At 42.8% G+C, this 27706-nt stretch overlaps 4 protein-coding genes across 4 annotated transcripts; 3 read left to right on the top strand and 1 right to left on the bottom strand.

The window, feature by feature from the left end:
* Positions 1–3396: 3396 nt before the first annotated feature.
* On the top strand, positions 3397–5184 carry LOC145967141 (uncharacterized). The gene has a single exon (XM_083091802.1). It carries the CDS (start codon positions 3397–3399, stop codon positions 5182–5184), a length of 1788 nt encoding a protein of 595 aa, XP_082947928.1.
* A 201-nt stretch (positions 5185–5385) lies between these two features.
* LOC145967140 (uncharacterized) lies at positions 5386–6579 on the top strand. Its single transcript, XM_083091801.1, has one exon. It carries the CDS (start codon positions 5386–5388, stop codon positions 6577–6579), a length of 1194 nt encoding a protein of 397 aa, XP_082947927.1.
* Positions 6580–8076: 1497 nt separating this feature from the next.
* On the top strand, positions 8077–10167 carry LOC145967139 (uncharacterized). Its single transcript, XM_083091800.1, has one exon. The coding sequence runs from the start codon at positions 8077–8079 to the stop codon at positions 10165–10167; it is 2091 nt and encodes a 696-aa protein (XP_082947926.1).
* A 232-nt stretch (positions 10168–10399) lies between these two features.
* LOC145967138 (uncharacterized) lies at positions 10400–26557 on the bottom strand. Its single transcript, XM_083091799.1, has 2 exons — positions 26140–26557; positions 10400–10473 (listed from the first exon to the last, which is right to left on the bottom strand). The coding sequence occupies exons 1-2, from the start codon at positions 26555–26557 to the stop codon at positions 10400–10402; spliced, it is 492 nt and encodes a 163-aa protein (XP_082947925.1).
* Positions 26558–27706: the final 1149 nt, after the last annotated feature.

Genomic DNA, 27706 nt, shown 5'->3' with positions numbered 1-27706 from the left:
TTGCGTACTGGTCGTCAATACCGTCTTGCTCCGTGATTTGGAATCCGAGGCTCGCTGCTTATTTGCTCCGTCCTTGTCGCTTACGTTGTTCCTCGAATTGCCAATACCAACGTCGACGGCTGCTCGCCGCAACAACTGACTGTGTCGTTGCAAAAACTCGATCATCGTTGTTACGCTCTCTTGTCGCTCGACGTGCTCCTCCCAGCGTCGTCTCGTAACATTGTCTAAGTTCTTCTCGATTAAATAAATGATTAATTCGCTCCACGATTCGATAGGGAGTTTCATAACTTGTAATATTCGCAAATGCTTCTGAACGTGATCCGCCAATTCTTGAATAGTTTCTGCTGATTCTCATCTCACCTGTGGCAGCTCGAACAAACATTGTATGTGTCGCCTTCATATGCCTCGTTCATCGTCGTATCTTTCCTTCAACAGCTCCCAAGCGACGGCGTAATTGTCCTCCGAAATTTCTATTGATTCAATTACTCTTGCGGCTTGACCGTTCAATGCTCCTACTAGATATTGGTGTTTCTGCACGTTCGATAATTCACTGTTGTGTATTAATGTTTTACATGTGTCAGAGAATCGTTTCCATTCCTCTATGTTTCCGTCGAACGACGGCAGTTTTATCAGTGGCAACTTAACTTGAGGCTCTCTTATTGACGCGGTTGAATGTGTATTCAATCTCTCCAACAATTGCAATTGCTGTTCCATTGTTCGAACTAGTGTATCGCTTTCACTGCGTTCGGCTAGTCTTTGAATCAATGTTGTTTGCTGCTCCAACACCTGCATCACCGTTGCGTCGCCAGTCGAGCGTCTGACCGACGGTCCGGCTGATCGCGGCTCGATCTTGCTCAACAACTTCAATAACTCTGCCTTGACTGTATAATATCGCTCGTCGAATTCCGAGTCCTCCGCGAGATCCCTCTGATCAGGCGCGTCTTCGGTCGTTAAAAGTTGTTGCGATATATTTTGAAACTTGCAATGCAATTCTTCAACGGCCTGTAGACGTGCTGTAATTTCTTCTGGTGCTGTTTCCACGTCCTTCGCGGCCCTGGTGACGAAGTTTTTTATCACTGTCAATTTTCCCTTTACGACACTTCTCTGTTTTCGAAGAACCTCCATATTCGGCATTGTCATCCACCGATAATGCTAAATCGATCCTCGCTTATCCCACCGAACGGTCGAAAAACAAAAACAGACGGCAGCCGCGCGCGATGTATTCATCTGAACGGCGCGCGCGCCTGACAAGGTTAACAGGTAACGACCAACGTTTATAATTTGAACATCGGACGCGTCGCTTATCACCAATAATTCGTCTAAATCAACGTTCAATGTCCTGTTTAGTGACCAGCGCGCATCCAGAACCCGCAGACACCTGTAAACGGCGATCGCAATGTCTTAAAACGCGCACTCATCCGGCTCGAAGGACCAATTTTTATGTTGTCGCATGCTCCATAATTTACGAGATGTTCGATAATTTAAAATTTGAACATGCTACTTATTCACTGATTCTTTATTATTTAATTAATTGTGAGTACAGCGTGACCACGATTCGCCAGGCGAGCCGCGGCTGGTCAAGAATATACACTATAATTTTATCTCGGATATTTCCGCGTCACAATGTTACGTAATTATGTAACTTAATTTCGTAGACTTGTTACTAGCGCTTGGTTTCTTGAGCTATCTGTTCGAGGTTGCGATACATACTGACTAGTCGCTTCAATCGCTTAGAATCTCGGGGTATTGAGCCAGCCAATCGTACGCGTCAAACGCTCCGATCTATTCGCGGCAAATTTAACTCCAACAATCACCGCTGTCGAAGAATTATCGATTATACATTCCGTTATTTCAAATTTTCGAAGTTATGTTAACCGCAGTTATATTTCGTTAATTCAGATTTGCTAATTTATGTTATTATTATTTCTTTCTTGAATTCGTTATTTCTTCTACTTTATATTCTTTTTTTTATATTTCTTTTCTTGAATAAATTTGTTATATTTTCTTTTATATTAAGCTCGCGTAATTTATTTGAGTGTTCGCGTTCCATGATTGTTAAAGTCCGTTGTGCCTGTCGATTTTCGTAATTCCTGAAAGCCTCGCATAAAAAAATAATTCAATAAATTCAAATCCTTTTCAACAGACCCTGCCCCTCTACCGTTAGGTGAGCTAGTCGGCCCGTGGCGAATTAGGCTAACGTTTTTCGCGTTATTCTGGCGTTTAGCGAAACTGATACGTGAAAGACCGTATCTGGCGCCCAACTTCGAGATTACGAGACGGCCTTCGCTTCGCCGCGGCTCGCGCGAGAACACTCTCTATCTTAGTTCCTCCAAGCGCGAGTATCTCTATCCTTGTGTTTTTGACGACGTTTTCGCTCCCCCTTTGTCATTCTCCTCTCTAACACCTCGAGGAGAAATATTGTGTATAATTAAAAATAAAACGTCGCAATATATATATATATATATACATATATATATATATGTATACATGTACATATATGTTCGAAAATCATAAAATTCATCCCGAATTAAATTACTTAGAATATTTCGAATAATGTTCTATAACTCGAGAATTCAAAATTAACGGGCGTCGAGAAACTCCTCGAGACCTCTATTCGCCAGAAAAACTCGATCGTTCGAATTATCTCTAATTTTTTTTGGACATAAGAAACGCGTGTCATAAACATTGACAATAACAATATCAACCGTCGACAAAATCAGCGTAACGTGCGGGCATGCGCGCCCATACGTCACGATCAGCTGATTGCCAATCAGCTGTTCTAAAAAGACTGCGCGCATGGCAACCGCGATAAAGCCGACGTCAGACCTCATCGGCGGCCAATTGTACGCGGCGCCATGAGGTCACCGCTAAACAATTAAAATTATTGGCCCACCTCGCAAAGGGATCCAAAATCCGCGCTCTATATAACGGGCACCGCACGCGAGCAAGGCGAAGTCTCGCACTTTTCGTCAAACCGCTTTAGTCAAACCGCTCCGCTTAGTTAAAACCGCTATTCTGTTATACGACCGCTTACTCTCTTGCACTTTCCTCAATCTCTTAGATAAAACCGCTGTGTTGAAACCGCTCGATAATCTGAAAGGAAATCAGCTCTTTAACTTGTACATTTATCTTTACTCATTTTTTTCTTTAAATTATAATTGTAGTGTCGTACAATAAAAACTAAAAAACACAAAAAAATTACGTGTCGTGGCTCGTTCTTATTATCTAATCGTGTGGTGTCCTCCTGTGAAACTTTAACGCATCGCGCCTCTTGTAACGACGCATTCACCCGCGAACATTTCTGGTCCTTCGAGTCGGAGCTTTATCCGCATCCGCAATTTCGTGGGTGAAGTTCTCAAGTGGTGAAGTGTATCCTAGACAGACAAACAAGACAAAATGAGTGCCGATCTGAAGGCGTTACTGGAGGTCCAGAGCGACATCCACGGTCGCATGTCTCGCTCCGTGGACAACCTCAGGAAGATGGGTGTCAACAACATCACCCTTGGCGCCATCCAAGCTCGTCTCACCATCCTCGACAGCCTGTGGAGAAAAATCGAAGCTCAGCACGAGCTTATTCGAGCGGCCCTAAAAGAGAGATACCTTGAAAGTGAGTACGCTAAGTCCGATTTCATTGATGTCGCAGAGACGACTTACGTGACACAGCGAAGTACTCTGTTAGGGTACGCCGATAAGTTAAAGATCGAGTCGTCCACCGCGCCAAGATCCGAGCCAGTTCAGGAGCACGCTCAAAAAACTTCGCTGCCGCGCATTAAGCTCCAGACATTCTCAGGCGCGTACGGAGATTGGCCAGCTTTCCGCGATCTCTTCGTGTCAATCATCGGAGAAAATCCATCGATCTCCGACGTCGAGAAATTGCATTACCTCCGGTCATGTTTGCAAGGTCCTGCGGAAAAATTAATATGTCCGTTACCTATAGTTGGGAGCAATTTCGAGCGAGCGTGGACTATCTTAAGCCGGCATTACGAAAACAAGAGAGAACTTATCCGCTCCAATTTCGCCGCGTTTATCGCCGTGCCCAAGATGAAGGCCGAGACCGCTGAAGAATTGAGTCGCGTCTTCAACGCGACCATGACCGCCATCAACGCGCAGGAGAGCATCGACAGGCCCATCGCCTCCCACGGGATGGACCTATTTAACCACCTCGTCGTCGAGCTCTTCGATCCACAAACTCGGCTCGAGTGGGAAACCTCGACGTGTGATTCCATCGATCCACCAAGTCACACGGCCTTGATGGATTTCATTTCGAAGCGAATACTCACCTTAAACGCCGCGAAGCCGAAATCCGTCGCAAAACTTGGAGAAGACTCCCGGTCGGCAAAGTCGCACTTCGTAAGAAACAATGCCGACGTCTCGAAGTGCGCCTTGAGCAAAGGGAAGCACTCCCTCATGCAGTGCACAGACTTTAAAGCGAAGCCCGCAAGCGAGAGAAAAGGCATCGTGGAAGCAAACCGACTTTGCTATAATTGTCTTGGCAACCACTTAATAGCAAAGTGCCAGTCGGTTAAAACTTGCTTCACGTGCAAATCACGGCACCACACTTTGCTTCACGACGCGTACACGCCATCCGACGGAGCGAACTCGTTATCCACCACGCGACTCGCGTCGGACCACAAGGCGATCCTCCTCGCCACCGCACGCGTCACTATCAGCGACCACCTGGGAAGACCGCAAGACGTTCGTGCACTGATTGATCAGGGATCAGAAGTTTCCTTGGTCTCTGAGGCCCTGGCGCAGCGTCTGCATCTGCCTCGAATCCGCTCCTCGATGACCATCGCTGGTATTGGAGGAGCATCCGGAACAACTCGCGGAAAACTAGCTTTGAGCCTCTTCTCCGGGGTGACAGGAGCAACCCTTCCGGTCGTAGCGTACGTCCTTCCGCGCCTCTTGTCGTACCAGGGACCCATCGTGCGAAGCAGCCTCACCTGGCCACACATTCGCGGCCTCTCCTTGGCAGATCCGCAGTACCTCGATCGAGATCCGATCAACCTACTGCTCGGCGCTGACGTGTACTCCGCCATTCTTCAGGATGGTCTCCTCATAGAGGGCGCAAGGACGAGCCAATCGCTCAACGGATTTCACTTGGATGGATCCTGTCGGGAGGTCACCGGGCTACGCTCCAGAGCAGCCACAACATTCACCAATGCTCCATTGACCATGAGCTGAACGACCTGGTTCAGCGGTTCTGGGAGCAGGAGAAAGAACCCTCGGCTCCTGCCGCTCTCACCTCAGAGGAAGAGAAGTGCGAGAACTATTCACCCGCACTCACCGCCGCCATCCGGACGGTACGTCGTAAGACTGCCGTTCGCCGGACCGCCTCCGTCTCTCGCCGAGACTCGCAAGCCGGCCGAGCGCCTGCTGTCCGCCATGGAACGCCGCCGTGCCCAGGACGCGCAGTTCGGCGATCTGTACCGCTCCTTCATGCAGGAATACGAGATTCTGCAACACATGGAGGAAATAAGCTCACCGCTAAATCAAGACACCGCCGTATGCTACTTACCGCACCATGGAGTGCTGCGGGACACTAGCACTACAACCAAACTTCGTGTGGTGTTTAACGGATCACAACGCACGAAGTCCGGCGCCTCACTAAATTCTCACCTGCTCATTGGAGCCAATCTCCTGCCAGCTCTCGCCGACGTCCTAATACGTTGGCGCTGGCACCGCTACGTTCTCGCGACGGACATCGAGAAAATGTACCGTCAAATCCTCGTTGATCCAAAGGACCGCGATCTCCAACGGATTCTCTGGCGGCTCAATGCCACCGACAAAATCCGCGAATACCGCTTGAAGACCGTAACGTACGGTCTAGCTTGTGCGCCATTCCTGGCAATACGCACCCTCCACCAGCTCGCCGACGACGAAGGCCCTCGCTTTCCATGTGGAGCTGTCGCGCTGCGCCGCGATACCTACGTGGACGACATCGTAACCGGAGCCAGCACCTTGCCGGAGGCCACTTCTCTGCAGATGGAGCTTCGCAGCCTATGCACGGCGGGCAGATTTCCGTTGAGGAAGTGGGCGGCCAACGACTTCAACATCCTGGCTGGAGTGCCGAGGGAACACCAACTCACAACATCACTCCCCTCGTGGTCTCACGAGGGGCACTCAACACTGGGGTTACACTGGCACCCGGCAGGCGATCACTTCTCATTCACTATCCAGGTCCGGAAAATCTCGGAATTCACCAAGAGACGCATCCTCTCGGAAACCGCGCGCCTATTCGATCCACTGGGTTGGCTCACTCCGATCACTATGATGGCTAAAATTTTAATCCAATCCGCCTGGCTGAAGAAGGTGGATTGGGACACCCCTCTTCCGTCGGCAGACACACAACTGTGGAAAAACCTCCTTTCCGAGCTCCCACTCTTGAACGAGGTGAAAGTCCCTCGCTGGTTGAACGGCGACGGGCCGAACACCAAAATCGAGCTCCATGGATTCGCCGACGCTTCGGAGCGAAGATACGCCGCGGTCCTATACCACAGTATATACAGTAGCGCAACTCTCCCGATTTTGTGTAGCATAAAATGGAATGCGCATGCGCGAAGTCAGCGAGTATACTAGTACTGCCATCTGTACTTTCCTCTCATTCTCTCCTTTGGTTTTCGTTCTCTTTCTAACACATTATAATATGTAATATAAATTAAATTCAATAAAACTTGAATATATGTACATAAAGAAATTGTAAAAAATATAATACAAAATATATAATGCAAATATATATAAAAAATAGTACATATGACATGATGTGAATATTAATTAACCATTTTATATGTCATATATAACTGATAGCAGAAAAGATATATACTCATAATACTCACATATAATTTATAATATATTTACATATTAATACTTATATATATAATTTTTAATATATTTATCTATTAATTGTACATACGTATATTCTATATATATATATTCAAAAACTTAAAATTAAAAAAAAAACATTTAGATTAAGACTACAATCACTTAAATTTTATTATATAAAATATATATATTTATGAGCAAAATGAATAAAAAAACAAGAAATATATATTTGTTAATAATATATATTTATTTATAAACAGTTGTATTTCGTTAAAAATATTTATTTCACAAACAGAAATAATCTTGAAATTAAACTTTTTCTCTCTCAAATCAATCATCTGACCATACCTCAGCATGAATCAGAAAGAGAAAATGAGAGAGTAGAAGAATAGAAACAAGAAAGTGTTTTACATTCAATTAAAATACAAATGTGAAATACGTTATAACATATATGTCATATAAACGTTTGATGTTTATATGATGTAAACATCAAACGTTTATATGACATATATGTTATAACGTATTTCACACATTTGTATTTTAATTGAATGTAAAACACTTTCTTGTTTCTCTTCTTCTACTCTCTCATTCTCTCTTTCTGATTCATGCTGAGGTGGACCGAGTAGCTGAGGTATGGTCAGATGATTTGAGAGAGAAAAGGTTTAGTTTCAAGATTATGTCTGTTTGTGAAATAAATATTTTTAACGAAATACAACTGTTTATAAATAAATATATATTATTAACAAATATATATTTCTTGTTTTTTTATTCATTTTGCTCATAAATATATATATTTTATATAATAAAATTTAAGTGATTGTAGTCTCAATCTAAATGTTTTTTTTTTAATTTTAAGTTTTTGAATATATATATAAAATATACGTATGTACAATTAATATATAAATATATTAAAAATTATATATATAAGTATTAATATGTAAATATATTATAAATTATATATGAGTATTATGAGTATATATCTTTTCTGCTATCAGTTATATATGACATAAAATGGTTAATTAATATTCACATCATGTCATATATACTATTTTTTATATATATTTGCATTATATATTTTGTATTATATTTTTTACAATTTATTTATGTACATATATTCAAGTTTTATTGAATTTAATTTATATTACATATTATAATGTGTTAGAAAGAGAACGAAAACCAAAGGAAAGAATGAGAGGAAAGTACAGATGGCAGTACTAGTATACTCGCTGACTTCGCGCATGGGCATTTCATTTTATGCTACACAAACTTCAAAGGTGCCGACAGAGAGTTGCGCTACTGTATATACTGTGCCTATACCTCCGCTCCACGACGCATCATCAAACCACACTTCACCTCCTGACGGCCAAGGGCAAGGTCGCTCCAGTGACGCCTGTGTCGCTGCCGCGACTCGAGTTGTGCGCTGCCACTCTACTAACTAATATTGCGGTTCACTCCCGCACTCTATTGAATTTGTCTACAGTGCCTGTCTTTCTATGGTCGGACTCCAAGGTAGCGCTGTGTTGGATCCAAGGGCACGCTTCTCGCTGGAAGACATACGTGGCTAACCGGGTGTCGCACATCCAGGAGCACCTTCCAGAGGCACAATGGAGACACGTGCCCGGGCGGGAGAATCCAGCGGACTGTGCCTCTCGAGGAATCCCGCCCAGCGCTCTGAACAATCATTCACTGAGGTGGACGGGACCTGCCTGGCTTCGTCAAGGCGAACCTTCCTGGCCAAGCGAAGGCGGCAGCATGGCCGACGCCGAGCTTCCCGAGCAACGCAACGTCGGCTCGTTCAATGTCGTCAGGCAAGTGATCATCGAGCCTGAGATTCTCCTCCGCTTCTCCTCGCTGCACCGGCTCTTGAAAGTTACAGCCTGGTGTCGTCGCTGGCGACACAAAGCCACGCCATCAACGCTGCACTCCACCGACACCGCACCAACACTCGAGCCAGACGAGATCAACGCAGCATTGATACACTGGATTCAAGCGGCCCAGGCACTGCATTATCACTTCGAGGTCTCGTCGCTGAACAGGAATCGCACCATGCCACCACGCAGTCCGCTCATCAAACTAAGTCCATTCCTGGACGACAGTGGCTTGATAAGAGTCGGGGGCCGACTAAAAAACGCAATCCTCTCGCAGGACGAACGGCATCCTATAATCGTTCCGCCGGCGTCCTGGGTGGCTCATCTCCTGGTGGATTCCTGCCACCGTCGAACATTACACGGAGAGGTGCAGCTCACCCTCGGAATGCTGCGCCAACGGTTTTGGATTCCTCGAGGTCGAGCCATCGTCAAAAGGTCAATCCATCGATGCGTAACGTGCACACGATGGCGAGCCGCAACACCACAACCAATGATGGGCAGCCTTCCGCTGGAAAGGGTGACTCCTGCCCGTCCATTCCAGCGTACGGGGGTTGATTATGCCGGCCCGATTCTCATCCGAACCGGCAAAGGGCGAGGTCACCGGGCACACAAGGGTTTTATTGCTGTGTTTGTCTGTCTTAGCTCCAAGGCGGTCCATCTGGAGGTAGCGTCGGACTACACGGCTGAAGCATTCCTGGCTGCCTTCCGCCGCTTCGTTTCCCGGCGAGGCCTCTGTCATGAAGTATTCTCAGACTGCGGCACTAACTTCGTTGGAGCAAGCCGGGAGCTTCGAGAGATGTTCCGCGCTTCCTCATCCGACGGCCGTCGCATCGCACAGGCGGCAGCCTCCGACGGCGTAAGATGGAGGTTCAACCCCCCCGCAGCACCTCACTTCGGCGGACTCTGGGAGACGGCCGTCAAGTCCACGAAGCATCACCTCCGAAGGGTCATCGGCGAGGCCACACTCACCTTCGAGGAGATGACGACCCTCCTCACACAGGTGGAGGCGTGCCTCAATTCGCGCCCGCTGCAACCACTGACCGACGATCCGGACGACTTGACGGCACTCACTCCCGGGCACTTCCTCATCGGAGCTCCTCTTCTGGCCGTGCCCGAGTCGTCGCTGGCCACCGAGAAGGACAGCACGCTTTCACGATGGCAGCTTGTACAAAAATTGCGCGACCACTATTGGCAGCGGTGGTCGCGCGAATACCTCCAAGCGTTGTCATCCCGACCGAAATGGACCAGGAGCGAAGCAGGCCCGAAAATAGGAGACCTGTGCCTAGTGCGCACCGAGGTCACACCTCCAACCCGGTGGCCACTCGCCCGAATTACGGCACTGCACCCGGGAGACGACGGCGTAACTCGCGTGGTCACCGTGCGCACAACATCCTCAACGCTCCTCCGACCGCTTGTAAAAATCGTCCTGCTACCCAAGGCTCTCGACGCACCGCAGCCATCGTCTCTGGATGCGTGAGAAATCACAACTTTCTGTATTGTTCTTTAACCTGTATATATGTATATTATACTTCACTTGTTTTATATTTCTGGAAATACCGCGTGAAACTGCATTCAATTGTATTCGTGCACATTCGATACTGTGTGCGATTCGCGAGCCGCGTTATCAATTCTTTTGTTTCTCTATTCTCTTTCTCGCGTTTTAATCTCGCGCTCACTGTCACTCATCACAGCACTTCACTTTCACATTCTTAATATTCACCATCATCCTCGAGTTTCACTGCACTCGCGAGATTATTCACACATTCTCTGTACATTTTCACCACTGTATAAATCTCATTACATTCACGCGTTACTTATTCTCGCCGAAGACACGAATAAACTGAACAACACGTGTCTTTGTACTACGTCACGCATTCCATTCATGATCGCTATCAATAACTCATCAATCGGACCGTTCGCGACACCTGCCCGCGCCTGAACACACTCGCAAATTTCGTCACGTACTGACGAGGCGGGCGGGATGTTCGAAAATCATAAAATTCATCCCGAATTAAATTACTTAGAATATTTCGAATAATGTTCTATAACTCGAGAATTCAAAATTAACGGGCGTCGAGAAACTTCTCGAGACCTCTATTCGCCAGAAAAACTCGATCGTTCGAATTATCTCTAATTTTTTTTGGACATAAGAAACGCGTGTCATAAACATTGACAATAACAATATCAACCGTCGACAAAATCAGCGTAACGTGCGGGTATGCGCGCCCATACGTTACGATCAGCTGATTGCCAATCAGCTGTTCTAAAAAGACGGCGCGCATGGCAACCGCGAAAAAGCCGACGTCAGACCTCATCGGCGGCCAATTGTACGCGGCGCCATGAGGTCACCGCTAAACAATTAAAATTATTGGCCCACCTCGCAAAGGGACCCAAAATCCGCGCTCTATATAACGGGCACCGCACGCGAGCAAGGCGAAGTCTCGCACTTTTCGTCAAACCGCTTTAGTCAAACCGCTCCGCTTAGTTAAAACCGCTATTCTATTATACGACCGCTTACTCACTCGGACTTCCGCTATCTTTTCTGATAAAACGCAAATCAAACCGCTTATAACGACCGCTATTTCGCTTTGACTACGATTAACCGCATACGCATTCGAAAAACCGCTTGCACTATTGTTCCGAAATTAGCCTGACAGGCGCTTGTATATATGTACATATATATCTATATTTATCTGTAATTAACCTATTATAATTAATCCTATTAAGCGCCTCAGTTACGCGAATCGTAATCCGCGCGCTAAGCTGCGGATTCGCGCTGCGCGTACCTCGCATTAATATCGATGCGCGCGTCGCGCGAAATGCCTTCACTTGCGCACATCGAGCCTCGAGATTAGCCCAAATTTTAAACGGGCTACCAGCTAAGGAAATAAAAACATCAACACTTATGCCCTCCGACTTTCTAGAAGATTCGCAGCCTCCTTTGTTATCACTCTCAAAGTGATTTATCACTATAGCGAATCTTCTAGAAGGTCGGGGTAATAAAAGTGCGTGCCCGAAACCGTTCGAGGCTCTCTTGCAATCATCGCCGAGTTTATAGCACCGATCGAGCAATCGAATCGTTTTTTTCGCCAAAGTTAGACCGAGCACGACAAACCGTTCGTGTTGAGTGCCCTCGCGCTCTCTCACAATCTCGCGAATAACTGTACAATTCTTGTCTATATTGTCCGCGTGAAATACACCGCCTTTTTTTCGTCACAAACTGTTAGCGTCACTCCTGTTTTTTTTTGTGCCGTACTCCTCGTTTTTCGCTCATCGCGATTCCGACGTGAAAGTTATAACAACTATCGCAATCTCGCTACACCGCTCGCGATTCCGCTCGCGAAGATCGCGGAACTCTTACTCCGTTACACCGCTGTTCCGCGAATCACTCAATCGCTGCACTGAACACTATTGTTTTTTATTCTTGACATTAATAAACGTCTGTTTTGAGTGTGAACGTGGCGCGCACTTTTTCACTTAAAGGCCTTCCGTTCCTATCGTCGCACTGTCGGATTCCGCTCGCGAACAATATATGTATATATATATTTGCAATATTTACAAATACATACTTCATCTTCATTAAATATTGAAAACACAATTTCAAATAAAAAAATATCCGAAAAAATTAACATAAATTTAAAGACTAAATTTAAAGAAAAATGGTTGGAAATCGAATTATTTAAACCATGGCTACGCAAAGTATCACACGATGAAAATTCATTTTTTTGTTCATTCTGTGATAAATCCATGGTTGGTGGTTTATCGCAAATTTATCGTCACACAGAATCCAAAACACATATGGAAATATCTAAAAAACATGAAACAGAAATAAAGAATACGAATGAAAATATAAATATAATAAATGATTCACTTTTGTCGTTTGATGAGCGAAAAAAAACAGCAGAAATTCGGTATGCGGCATTAATTGCTGATAAAAATATTTCGCATCAAACTGCAAAAGACATCCTTAGTTTCTTTCAACATATAGGAAAAGATCCTAATGTATTACAAAACATGAGAATGGGCCGAACGAAATGTAAAAACATTATTACAAATGTTTTATGCCCAGTTGAAACAGATCGTGTCGTCAATAAGCTTCAAAATACAAAATTTACAATTTTTATTGACGAAACATCTGATATAACAAATAATAAATGGATGACTTTTCTTGTTCGATACGTTGATCCAGAGACATTAGATATTCGCTCACAATTAGTTAAATTAATTGATATTGATGCCAAAGATTCAAGCGCAGAAAAGTTGTTTCAGGCATTTAAATGTGAAATGTGGAAATTACAGATACCGTTTTTAAATATCATAGCCTTATCATGCGATAATGCATCTGTTATGACAGGAAAACACTTATCGTTTAAAAAAGAATTAGAAGAAATATGTCCACATTTATTAACATTTTCATGCCCATGTCATTCCTCCGCATTAGCAGCGCATGCTGCTTGTTCTAAAATGCCTACATATTGCGACGAATTTCTAAAAAAAATTGCTACTTATCTCAATAGTAGTCCAAAACGTTCGGCTATTTTTCGTGAATTTTGTGAATGTTTCCAAGAAACAAATCGCAAAATATTGAAATTATGTGATACGCGCTGGCTTTCGCACTATTTATGTATCGAAAGGCTTCTTGAATCTTGGGATACAATTAAATACTTTCTTACTGAAATGGTTGTGAGCGAGAAAACAAATTCTGGAGAATATCTGCTATCTATGATGGACAACGTAGAGATGAAAGCTTATTTTCTGTTTTTAATATACGTTTTGAATTTTTTTAATGCATTTAATGCATTCTTTCAAGCATTAGAAACAAGGATTCATTTGTTACATCCAAAATCTATAAACTTTCTTTTCCAAATCTGTCGGAATTTTTTAAAAGAAGAATATTTAAAACCATTTTCTACAAATATAATATTCTCACTAAAAGAAAATCAAAAAGCTATAAATGAAATTATTTTAGGATCAGAATGTGAGGAATATCTCAAGGAATTAACGCTCAAAGGTCACATAAACATAGTTAGAATTATTCGAGAGAATTGTTTAATATTTTATGTGACTGCTGCAGAAGAAATACGTAAAATATTACCTATAAATAATATATTTTTGTCAAAGTTACAAGTTTTTCAATCATATATAAGTTTATTTGATAATAATAGAGAAACATCATTCAATGATGTTTCTTTTATAGCTAAAACTATCGGCGGTTTTGATGAAGATGGTTTAAAGAAAGAATGGATTGCCTTACCATTAGATTTTACAATGGAAGAAAAACAAAGCTTTTCTAAATTAAATTTCGACAGCATGTGGAAAGAAATTTTACAAAGTCGTTGTAATAATCTTGTTAAATATCCCAATTTAACAAATGTTATAAATACTATAAGATCGCTTCCAAATTCAAATGCCGATCCAGAGAGAATGTTTTCTCTTTTAAATAATTTAAAAACGAAAAAACGTAACAGTTTTTCGTCGGCTACTGTTAATGCAATTTGTGTTTTTAAATCTGCATTAAAAACGAGAGGAGAAACAGCTATAAAAATGAAAATTGAAACATTGAAATGAAAAACATTTGTGTCTAATGTCAACGGACAAATTATATGCTCCTGCTCTTAAGAAAGATAAAAGTACTTTAAGACTACATGCTGCAGATACCACTGACATAGCTGGTTCTTCGTCTCACAAATAATAAATTCTGTCTGTGTAACAGACACTACACTTCTAAAAAGTATAGAAAATATCTTGTCTGTGTAACAGATACAACACACACACACACACACACACACACACACACACTTCTAAAAAGCAAAAGTATAAAAAATATCTTGTCTGTGTAACAGACACAACACACACTTCTAAAAAGCAAAAGTATAAAAAATATCTTGTCTGTGTAACAGACACAACACACACACACACACACTTCTAAAAAGCAAAAGTATAAAAAATATCTTGTCTGTGTAACAGACACAACACACACACACACACACTTCTAAAAAGCAAAAGTATAAAAAATATCTTGTCTGTGTAACAGACACAACACACACACACACACACTTCTAAAAAGCAAATGTATAAAAAATATCTTGTCTGTGTAACAGACACAACACACACACACACACACACTTCTAAAAAGCAAAAATATAAAAAATATCTTGTCTGTGTAACAGACACAACACACACACACACACTTCTAAAAAGCAAAAGTATAAAAAATATCTTGTCTGTATAACAGACATCACACTTCTAAAAAGTGTATCAAAAATATTTTGTCTGTATAAGTTGTAGTAAGTTGTAGTAGTGAGTCTAGGCCGGTTCTAACTCAGGGGCTCCGAGGGGGGGTGAGGGGCGAGGGGGAACCGCGGGCGGGGGGGTGACGTCACGTGCGGGGGATGATGACGTCACGCGGGGGATGATGACGTCACGCGCGGGTAGGGGGGATCCGCGGCGCGACCGGTGGACGAGGGGGTCCGCGCGGGTAGGGGGGATCTGCGGCGCGAGCGATGGACGAGGGGATCCGCGCGGGTAGGGGGATTTGCGGCGCGAGCGATGGACGAGGGGGTCCGCGGGGGGTAGGGGGGATCCGCGGCGCGAGCGATGGACGAGGGGGTCCGCGCGGATAGGGGGGATCCGCGGAAAGAAGACGGTGGTGTGAGAAGAATAGCGCTACGTGTGGGAAAAGGATAGCGTAAAGTGTGTGAAGAGGACAGTGCGACAAGGATGACACGTGACATCATCAACGTGTGACAAGGATGGCGTCAACGTGGGACAAGGATGATGCATTGTAAGATGCCACATAGGTGGGAGCAGGACGACGCAAAGGTAAGTGAGTGATAGCGACGAGCTTGTGAATGAGAGAGAACGATAATAGCGCGAAGAGAACGCATACGAAAGAGAACTATAATATCGCGAGAACAACGTGTGCGAGAGAGAACGATAATAGCTAAGATAACGCGTGCGAGCGAGAACGAAGATATCGCGAGACTTACAACTAACGCGAGACTTATTGTTAGAACGATAGCGCGTACGAAAGAGAGAGAGAGAACGATATCGCTATACTTACAACTAGCGCAAGAGAGACGCAAGGGATGGGAACGCAAGGAGAGGCGCGTAAATAAATACATTTCTTTTCAATACTAAATATAACATTTATTGTGTGCGTGTATTATACAATTTGTGTGTGTGTGTGTGTGTGTGTGTGTGTGTATGTGTTTGTGTGTGTATGTCTAATAAAATAATAATATAATAATATAAAATTTAAAATTTAAAAAATATAATAAAAATATAAAATTTAAAAAATATATAATATATATATAAAAAATATAAAATATAAAAAAAAGATATATAAGGGGGAGGGGGCGATGCGCCGGGCTAAAGGCAGGCCGCTCCTGAAACAGAAAAAAAAATGATGTGTTAATAGAAATATATTACGATAAGATTTATAAAAAAACACTTACATCTATCGATCCATTCGTGTTCCTCCACTCCTCTTTCCTCCTCCTCCTGCTCCTCATTCTCCTCTTCTCTTTCCCCATCCTCCTCTTCCTCCTCTTCTCTTTCTCCATCCTTCTCTTCCTCCTCTTCTCTTTCCTCTTCTCTTTCCCCATCCTCCTCTTCCTCCTCTTCTCTTTCTCCATCCTCCTCTTCCTCCTCTTCTCTTTCCTCTTCCTCATCCTCTTCTCTTTCCTCTTCCTCCTCCTGCTCCTCTTCTTCTATGTCCCATAGTTCCTCTATTTCTTCGTGAGGCTCTTCCCCGAAAAGCCGCCGCAGGTCGAAAGTATCTTCGACCTGGCGACTCTCCGGGGTGTCGCCCCACATATATGAAAAGTGGCTTCTCCTAGCCCGACGCACCGTCCGCACCCATTGCCTCCATTCAATGTTTATGAAGCCCGGTATCCGGACTTCATCCTGAAACTATATCAGAAATATTTATTTAAAAATACACAATTTTTACAATTTTTATAAAATAATCATAATACATTCAATACTTACATTCCACAGGAACGTCAGCTTCAGGAACACGATGCACAGAATGTCAAATAATTTTTTCTTCCAATCCGGATAGATGTTCGTTTGATCCATATCCATTTTTATTTATTTTTTTTCGGCTCTTCTCGTACACGGTTCAGAACTTATGACGAGGCAACGAGGTCTCGGTACGGGGTTTTATAGTAGAGATGTAGCATTATCACCATGTTAAAAACGCATCGTAAGACAAAAGTATGGTCCCATGCAACTCAGCGTGGTATATAATATAATATTAATATTATCATATCGCGACTTTGTGAGGAGACAACGAGGTCTCGGTACGAAACTTTAGAATAAGGACGTATCATTATCGCTTTACCAAAAACGCATCGTAAGACAAAAGTATGCATGATATAATATAACATTATAATATAATGTGTCAACCCTGCTCGAACGGTTATCGAACGGAAACGAACGCAAACGAACGCCCGTCGAACGGCTATCGAACGGTCATCGAACAGCAATTGAACGGCTATCGAACGGTCATCGAACGGAAACGAACGACTGTCGAACGCAAACGAACGCTCGTCGAACGGTCATCGAACGGAAATGAACGACCGTCGAACGGTCATCGAACGGAAACGAACGCTTGTCGAACGGAAATGAACGCCCGTCGAACGGAAACGAACGCCCGTCGAACGGAAACGAACGATCGTCGAACGGAAATGAACACCCGTCGAACGGAAACGAACGCCCGTCGAACGGAAACGAACGATCATCGAATGGAAATGAACGCCCGTCGAACGGAAATGAACGCCCGTCGAACGCCCGTCGAACGGAAATGAACGCCCATCGAACGGAAACGAACGACTATCGAACGGAAATGAACGGTTGTCGAACGGAAATCAACAGCTATCGAACGAAAACTATATTCAATTATCAAATATTTAAATATTTTATCATATACCACAATATAGTATCGAAATACAATATCTGCGGCAGCTGTGTCACGTACGGAAACACGATACTGCACACGTACATAGATAGAGATGAGGAAAGAAAGGAGAGAATAAGAAAGACGATAAAAATATATTGCATCATCAATTTATTATAAATATGGATTCGACGAATCATTATCATGATATTTCAACCACCAATTATAAATCTTAAATTAACATTCAAAATAAACATTTTCTAAAGCACAATTTTTACATGATTTTCACAACGTACAGTATTCTTAATATCTAACTTATTTAAAGAAGCTACATCCTCATAGTCTGCATCCAAAGTTTCGATAATCACATCGTTTCTCGCATCATTGTCCAGTACATCAGCTAACCATTGTCGTTTTTCATACCCTTTAACGTACACGAGAGGTGACGCATCATCATCCTCCCCCGTTGCACCCATCACCGCCGTCGTAATTAAACGTTTCGATTTCCAATATGAAACGTGTCCATCATTCCACGATAATCCATGGTGATTTTTCATCAGCCATAAAACCTGACATCTCTCAGATTTTGTGAGCATGTGCCATGGTTCGGGACATGTAAAAATGTAATGAGAAAGTATGGATCCCTTTCTCAGAACAGCAGCTTCCTTCACGACAAAATTTTTGTCAACGATAAATCCTTGTAGATCCACAAACGTTGGCACAGCCATGATGACAAGATCCGATCGCAGACTGATGTCGATCGTCAAACATCTCAATCTTTTATATTTTTTCATATGCAATGGAGGGGATATTTGCTGACTTATGTAATTTTGCGGACTACATTGGTCAATGGATTATATTCGATAACCCGATCGTGCAAGATGAGACAATAGGCGGTAGTATTCGCCGGTATATTTTCCCTGCATTCAAACTCTATTCTCACGTCCACGGTAGCAGTTTTGACAGACTCGTTTTGTCGCGAGCAATCAATGACCGCGAGAGGACCGCAATGTAGAAACTTTGAAATGGTTAATAGCGTGGTGCTGTTATCGCATCCGTAATAAGATTTGCGAAAACGAGAGTACATGTTGAATAGAACGGCGAATCTATTTTTTTCAAAATCTAAATTTAAATCATCATAGGGATAAAATTCCGAGTTTAAATAGAGTTTAACGTTGGTCAATTTGCAGTCATCGAACAATGTAACATCTTGTGGCACTGAATTCTTTTTACCAGTTTGCAATGCAAAGATCACGTATCGTGGTTTCTCTAGCTGGGAGGCGGCTTTCACGGTCCATGAATGCTTAGTCGTGCTATGCAGCAGAGGAAATTCGTATAGATCCCAAGATCTGAAACTCATGTTCAAGTATCGTCCGCTTTCCAACATTCGCAACATCGACAATTTATTAATCTCGTTCAATATTACATGAGGCATACGCCACTGTATCTTGAGTAATTCAATCTCTGCTTCCGACGATGGGTGTCCGAATAGACAATTATTATCGTTGCGCGAACGTATCAAAATCAATTCGTGACGAGCGTTAATCACAACGCGTTTATAATCTTCGCAAAATCCCAGCAGCATGTTGAGCGGTACGCAATAGTTGAAATAATTTTTGTCACCATTGTACGTCAAATCCCACGCAGCGTTCTTCAAGTTTATACTTTTCTGGTGCGTTAGAGACATAATTTTTGAGCGTCGAAGTTATTCCAACATTTCTGTTGCGATCAATCTCTACTCCGTCGAGTTCGTATCGAAGCTCATCAAACATGAATGCGACGCAATTGTTTCCCAATACAACCTTCATTTCGTCATTCGCTTTACGCACATTAAACCTTCCCTCGATGTAAAGAAAGCTTTCGCACGGTAACGTGTACAAATCCTGACGTTGTATAGGTATTCGTATCTCGTCGCTATATCCAAGCGTCGTATTGGCGTACGGATTGTATGTATGAGTCTCAATCTTGACGATGCGATCGTCAAAGACCGGCTCACCTCCGATATTCAAAATATCAATCATTCTTTTCGTACGATGAATCCCAATGATTTTAAAAATTCACGATTCAACGCGCTCAGCTTCTTCTTAATGGCTATCTTATTATTGTCACCCGATACCACAATAGTATTGTCCCTCGTAAAAGTATTGTCTCTCGCGTGCTCCGTTTCGTTCAGCACGAGCATACTATGTTTGTCGCCGCCGTATATGCAATCTTACGGTAATTTCCTCTCCTCGAAAATCGAGCAATCGACCTCTTTGATCCACAATACGTATCGTTAAATCCGTAATGCTCCGTACGATGATCGGCAGGTAAATGATCTGTGCCGGCGTTTCCGATATCTTATATCCTGGTGGTACGCTCGGTGAAAATTCATGTATTGTGTGTACGCGCATGCCATTGCTGTACGCACCAGTAGTCACGTTACATTCTATACGAATAATATTTACGTTTATAATATTAACCGGTTCGTCCGATTCGTACCACTCGCGAGGTTGCAATATACGATTCGACGAGAATCCAAGCAAGGATCCTACATTGTCGGGTTTGGTAAAGTTTATTCTGTAGGCACATTTGATTTCGCTCTTTAGCGTGCTATGATTGGCGCGAAGCGCTATTGGATATTCCACATCATAATCGTTTTCAACATCTCTGGAAAGGTGTTCATCTTGCAAAATTGCACGTTTGAGATAGTCATTTATAGCGTGCAATTCGTACGATCCTTCGGGAATAGTAATTTCCTTGTCGTCGTTGCCAAAGTAAAATTTATTATTCGAAAAATTTACGTTTGGAATCGTATAATAAGTTTCAAAATCCGTTAATCCAAGCTCGTAATCGGCATCAATCAAATCTATAGCGGGAAAATAGCTTACAGCGAGAACGCTGCTTCTGCCAGTCAACGTAAGTGTCAGTGACATGTCGAACGAATACTGAGTCGTGACGATGGATTGTCAGGCTTTAAATTGATCGTCGACTGTTTGAAGAAATTTTAAACACAACTGTTCACAGATGCTCTGATTATAACTTTGATAAGATGCATAATTGTATTCAATTTTCACTCGTCCGAAATATCGCACAAGTTCCTTGGGTGGTCGAAGGTTTCCAAAACTGTCGAAATATACGACACGATCTCCCCTCTTTGCGTACGCTACCCAATGAGTACCGGGACCATCAACGTCATCCAAATTGACGATACCGCTCTCGTTTCGTCGTACACCGCTTATTGGTAAATTATTGCGCATGAAAACATCTCTAAAGAACGGTATGTGCATACGTTTCGCCAATTGTTCCAATTGTACGTTAGTTATCGCACCCGTAGGCATTTTTAATGTTTTTTCGACGTTTTTTTTTTTCTCTTAGACTTTGTTGAGAATCCCTGTCCACGCTTGTACGGAGCGAGATAAAGTCCGCGACCTTCCATAGCGCGATTGTGACGCTGCAACTCTTCCAGCTGACGTTGCGCAGCCTTGCTATCGTTTACCGCCTTTGCGATTCCCGCCGCACCGCCGGCCAAAGAACCGACAACTCCCAACAACGGTAAAAGTGGTAAAATACCACCGCGTTTCGCTACTGGAAGTATTCGTTTTTTCCTCCTCTTTGTCGTCGATGGCTTTTTCATCCCCATGCCGAGTTTTGTCTTTGCCTTCATTGCCGCCCAAACAGTCGTAGCGGCTGCTCTTTCGCCAAGAGTCGAATCCCTCGCGGTAATGCGTTCTCGCGCTCTTGCAGCTAGTATGCGATCCGCGACGTGTCGTTGACCGAGGTCGTTGCTTCGCGAGTAAGCAATGTCGTGCTCGCGACAAGCGGCGTCCAATGGATTGATGCCTCGATCGCCTCTAGCCAATCGTTTCTCTAATCGAGTTCCCGGGCCGCAAAACTGATAACCGGGAATATGTAATTCGATGGGAAGCGCGTTTATCGCACGATTTAAGAGACCGCTACCTCTTACGATTCTCGCTGACATTCGTAGCAATCTTTTATTAACGGTGGCGGACCGTCGATGTGCGTTCGCTGCCACGGCTGATTGTAATGTCGCATGCACGAACGATATTGTCGAACCTCCGAATCAGCCTTTATATATTCTGGAAGCTTGTCCCACAATCGTTCCACGTAATCACCAAAATTTTGTAGTAAAACAATCTTTGGGATATACTGCAGTTGTTCGGCGGTAAGCCGGAAAATGTCTCTTTCATCCGACAGAAGGAGAAACATTTTGATACTGAACGGTTTCGAGTTGAGACACCTCTATAAATAGGTCTCCCCCCCTCGTGATCATTCGCAAAATTGATTCGAAAGAGAAAACATGCGGTTCGTGCGACAAGCGCGGATAATCAAAGTATCAAATTTCGACGATAGACTAATATCGGAGAAAAAAGTACGCAAGCATGGAAACATGCTACCGACTACTATACGCGGTATCGTTTGCGGCCCTTCAAACTGCGGTAAGACAAACGTGTTGATTAGTTTGATAGAAAGTCCGTACGGTGTACGTTTCGAGAACGCGTACGTATACTCGAAATCGCTTCAACAACCGAAATATAGATACTTGGAAAATTTATTAGCACCTATAGACGAAATTGGTTATTTCACATTCTCTAATAACAGCGATGTCATTCCACCGAGCGAGGCGCTTCCGAATTCCATCTTTATCTTTGATGACGTGGCATGTGACAAGCAAGATACGAAAAGAGAATACTTTGCAATGGGTCGACACTCGAGCGTCGACTGTTTCTATCTTTGTCAAACGTATGCCAAGATACCTAAGCATCTTATACGCGACAATGCGAATCTTTTGATTTTATTTAAACAAGACGGCACAAACTTGAAACATGTGTACAACGATCATGTAAATACCGACATGTCTTACGACGATTTCCGCGCATTGTGTCAGAAATGTTGGCAACGCAAATATGGCTTCGTAGTCATTGATAAAGACAGCACGTTGATCAATGGACGATATAGAAGAGGATTTAATGATTTCGCGATACCGTAAAGCGATCAGTCGTCATCGACACATCGATCAAGCATCATGAACGGCGATCGTGAAAAGATTGCGATAGAGATTGCAAAAATGAGCGAATCAATTCGCAAAAAATATCGAGCTTTGAAAACTGGTAAAATGGAGGAAGACGTTGCATTGGAAAGACAATTTAAGCCAATTACCGAACCTTTAAAACAGCTTATCGAAAATACTGTGGAATTTGATGCGCCGAAAATTGAACCATTGAGTTTAACGTTTGGAGAGAAGCACAAGGAAAAAATAAAAGAGTCGAAGCAAGGAATAAAGCGAGCACGGATAAATATGCCGATAAACGATTCGCCGATATATTCGACACCGAATCGATCGAAACGAAGGAAACAATTTTCTAATATGGCTACTGTTTCTACTCCGATAAAAGTACAACCGCGTCAAACAATACCATCCCCGTCCGTCGAAGAAATTTATGAGACCACGCCCGATTTGTTTGTAACATTGGTCCGACATGAATTAGAAACGTCCGAAGGTCAGAAAACGTTCCGAGATCATTTTGGTCCACTAGCGCAAAAATATATAGGAGCTATCATGAGTGTTGATAAAAATAAGAGTATGGATTACGTCTACGGTGTTAAATTTACCAGCGAAGGAATGATGCTCGGTGATAAACGTTTCGATGTGGACATGGAAGATAATATAATTATCGATGGAATAAAATATACGGGATCCGAAGGTATCTACGATTTGATTTTTAGAAAATTTCCCAATCATAAAAAATACACTCAAGACGATTTGTATAAATATCAAAGTATATTAAAAGCAACAAATGCGCATAAACTTGACAACAAAGTTAATAATCCTATTAAAAGTAACAAAGGATACAAGTACAAATATATAATTGCACCATTATTCCCCGATAGAAAGGTGGGAAGAGGTATAGACGCGCCGCACACCATGACGCTAAGCGACAACATGATCGATTACGTGCATTGGAACGATCCCAACGAATTGATAGATCGTTTGCGATTGCTGGACGCCTCACGTCGAGCCGGCAACAATGCTCACGACAATGAAATCTTGTCAATTATCGAAGAACTTCGCGAGGCTGGCATTATTATAAATTAAACTATGCGTCAACGATACATGTCATTCGGTCAAAGTTCTCGGTACCGAAATGTCGATTAATAAATTTGGATTATCGCTCGGAACGTCGAATAATTTGTACTATCAATGGAATGAATTATTGAGAAATTACGTTCGCGATAACGCTCTCTGCCAGACTACTATCGGCTTTGACGCAAGGTCGCGCAAGATTCAACGTGTAGCGCAACCAGAAACTGATACTGACGCCGTCAACAAACGATACGTGGATAAACTTTTGAGAGATCGACAGGGAGAAATTGAGCAAAAAATTATCACGCTTGAAACACACGTGCAGGCGCTACGAATAATGATGGACGAGATAAAGAATGTGCTGAGATATGCAACATCTGACTCGACACAGTAAACGAGAGATACTAATATCGCAATATTAATTATGCCTCGATCAAACGTGCGAAAGAAGATAAACACCTCCGAAAAGCGACAACTTGTCGAGGAACTACATGCTCCGGCGAGAAGAAATTTTCCACGAAGACGCGTCATTGTACGCGGATACGACGATCTGTGGCAGGCGGACGTGGTCGACATGCGTTCGTATTCTCGACTCAACAAGGGTTATAAATACATACTCACAGTTATCGATGTGTTGAGCAAGTATGCGTGGGCCGTACCGCTCAAGAGTAAGAGCGGAAACGAAATGTCCGAAACGATCGCAAAGATTATTGGAGACGATAAAAGGTGTCCGAAAAATTTTCAAACCGACAGAGGAAAAGAATTTTACAACGCGAGTGTGCAGAAACTCATGAAGAAACACAACATTAATCATTACTCGACGTATTCCATTATGAAAGCCTCGGTCGTGGAACGATTCAACCGTACTTTGAAAAACAATATGTGGAAAATGTTTACGCTCAACGGAAATTACAAATGGATCGACGAGCTATCTCGACTCGTTGCAGAGTACAATACGCGAAAACATCGCACCATCGGCATGAGACCTGCCGACGTCACTCCAGCGATCGCCGAAAAACTTTTAAATACGGTGTATAGCAACGTAAAAATTGCGGCTCCGACAAAATTTAAAGTAGGCGATTCGGTACGCGTAAGCAAATACAAGACCATCTTTGAAAAAGGTTTCACACCTAATTGGACGACCGAAGTTTTTAAGATTGTCGAGGTGCAGAAAACTAATCCCGCGACATTCATACTCGAAGATTCGCGTGGAGATCCCGTCGCTGGAGGATTCTACGAATACGAATTACAACGCGTCGCTAATCCCGACGTATATCTCGTGGAAAAAATTTTGCGGGAAAAGGGTGATGACGTATACGTGAAATGGTTGGGAATGGATAAATCATACAACTCTTGGATACATAAAAATAGTGTATTATAAATATTTATTAAAATAATATATATATAAACTATATAAATAATTTAATATATAAATATTTAATAATATAAAAATATATAAAATGTATTAAATATAAAAATATATACATGGTTATGTACAAAATATACAATTAATAATAAATAAAATATACATTTATTTACAATGGTATTCTATAATGTCCCCATGGTAACGTATCGGTGGTTTCGGGTACGATATACCGCTTATCGTCGTACGGACTCAGAGCAATTTTCGTCTCGCAGATCGTGTATACTTGGTGCAGTTTAGATCGTATACACGACTGCTGACGCGTCATTTCAATTTCTTCTTTCAAACACCGCGTGTAGTCGTCAAACGTTATCGTTCTCGCAACAACGTTACTCTTGACACCTTTAACTTTCTTCGTGTCCTTTTTCCCATTCACTCGTAACGCGTACATCTTTGCTCTGAGCCCGACGAATTCGGTCATTATGGTACCGTTGTTTTCGTCCTTCATCAGGCCCGGTATCTTTTTATTTACAAGCGGTATACCTTACGCATTATCCACTGCATAATCGCTCGTGTCGAATCTGATGATATCGCGCTTCATATTCTCATACACATCCGCGCACTCAATGTGATATATGAGACTATCCGTATCGGTGTACATTACCTGGCATTTGTCGCGATACATTGGCGTCATATACTCGTGATGAAACTCGTACAAACATGTCTTGGATATGTCGAGTATGCACATACCCACGTAAATCGGTTTGTAGAATTCTCACCTCGAGTTTACGCAATTCCACAGCGATTAAGTTTTCTGAAAAAACGCTTCTGCTGTGGAAATTTGGTTTCGCGATCATTGCCTCTGCGTCATACCGACCATCCCACTTTGTTAATAATTTAACATCGACACGATTGCGCACATTTTCCATCGTTTTACCAAACACCGCATTGTTCATTAATTTATATAAATTTTTTTCGAAATCATTTTTAGCCAATGTTCTAAAATGTGTATTTAATTCTATGTAATTTCGAAGCCAGGGAGATTGTGAAAACTGTAAAATTCGATGTATTTTTGTAACACGAAGACCGTGACGCGTACACTGCTGCAGGTTGCGGTAGTGTATCACGTAACGCTTCTTATCATATAACGTTGCAAGCAGTTTGAATTCCCGCTTGCCAGGTGGTTTGTCGCGTGTCGGGCAAAACGGTAGATCAGTGTGCACATCGTGAAGATGTTGCGGATACTCGAGGTCCACTTCGAGGACATAGCCTGTAGGTGAATCTAGCGTGATGGATGATACGTCAAAATTGGTTATGTCGTCGACCCATTGAAAATCGGCATAGGGCAACGGTTGACACATTGCCCATCCGTACAAATTATTTACATCAAAGTACATCAGGTACGATGATGGTTTCGATGGATCGTACGACTCCATGTACTTGTTATTAGCGCGAGCGTATCTACCCGAACATTGACTCAGACCGCCGCGTATACCACGTTCGATGAACATAACCATGTCGATGTCAGTAAGCAGCTCGAACGTAATTTTCGTATGCTTCAACATGGCGTCCCACGTGTATCCGGGGAGAGTATAGTAATACGCGGGGTCGAGTCCGTAACTTTCGATACATTTATCTCGAAAGTTTTCGAAAATATCGGCTAATAACAAGACATCAATTTTAAGGTACAAGTCGCTATATTCGCCTAGCGTCCGAATGGAGAATCGTCCAGATGTTCTCGGCGTGCGCGTAATCGGTCTCGGATACAGTGTCATCGGTCAAGGAACTGTAAAATGATTCGCGCGGTGGTAAACACGTATCTTGCAACCTATCTATCGAGTCGATGTATTCATACGGAAATACACCTTTCCGCGTTAACAAATTGAAATTTTCTGTTGATAAATTTTGATATTCTGATTTTAAAATTTTGAGTTTGTCTTTATCCAAAAACGATGCCAATTTGTCGAGACTCGATGCGAGAAATTTGAATGAATCGATGAAACGTAATTTTATATGATTTTTTGATTCTTCATCCATACAAACATCTTTTGTGAACGAAATATATTTCTCTTTTGTTATCGGAAGTAACTCGATTTTCCCTTCGAACGATGTGGCTATTTCCTCGATAATAAAGTGTGAATCGTAACCGGATAAATTATGAAAAACTATGGGAATACAAAAAGATTCTTTATAATTTAAATTGCAATTTGAGTGTGCTGGACCTCTGTACCGCCCGGTCAGATGGCAATGATCGCGAACGCGTGTATCGTCTTCCACGAACGGTTTTTCACATATATGACATTGAGTGGCGCTATGGAATTTTTCCCACTCTTCGGACGTCAAATTTACCATGGGGACATTTGTTTTTAAAATATTTTTTACACGTAACGCTAAATTTTTGAGGTCTTCGGCGAACCATGCTATACAATCGGCGCTACGACGCGAATGGTACGCCGATAAAGATTCGTCGTATGAACAATGTACATAGTAAGCTATACTAAATACTTGATGATGTTGATATACGTTTTTCTCTTCATCCATCTTGGCCAGAACGCATTCCAAGTCAGCGTAGACCACAAATGGAAGCCGCTCCTTTCGATTAAAGTTATTGAACTCGAGGCACTTGTCCTTATCGCTCGGCAATCGAACAGCGCAATCGTTCATCT

This window comes from Camponotus vicinus, unplaced genomic scaffold (genome assembly GCF_025532165.1).
Source record: "Camponotus vicinus isolate PSW18456_S1 unplaced genomic scaffold, iyCamVici1.0 SCAF_2, whole genome shotgun sequence".
In the NCBI taxonomy this organism is placed as follows: domain Eukaryota; kingdom Metazoa; phylum Arthropoda; class Insecta; order Hymenoptera; family Formicidae; genus Camponotus; species Camponotus vicinus.
This window is presented reverse-complemented; position numbering and strand designations above follow the sequence as displayed.

Excerpts from the sequence above, each read along its gene's own strand:
- LOC145967141 (XM_083091802.1), top strand. The coding sequence starts at position 3,397 with ATGAGTGCCGATCTGAAGGCGTTACTGGAGGTCCAGAGCGACATCCAC.
- LOC145967140 (XM_083091801.1), top strand. The coding sequence starts at position 5,386 with ATGGAACGCCGCCGTGCCCAGGACGCGCAGTTCGGCGATCTGTACCGC.
- LOC145967139 (XM_083091800.1), top strand. The coding sequence starts at position 8,077 with ATGCTACACAAACTTCAAAGGTGCCGACAGAGAGTTGCGCTACTGTAT.
- LOC145967138 (XM_083091799.1), bottom strand. The coding sequence starts at position 26,557 with ATGGTTATGTTCATCGAACGTGGTATACGCGGCGGTCTGAGTCAATGT. Across the intron at positions 10,474-26,139 it reads CTACCGCAACCTGCAGCAGT|TGGTGAAAATGTACAGAGAA; the intron begins GTACGCGTCACG and ends AGATTTATACAG.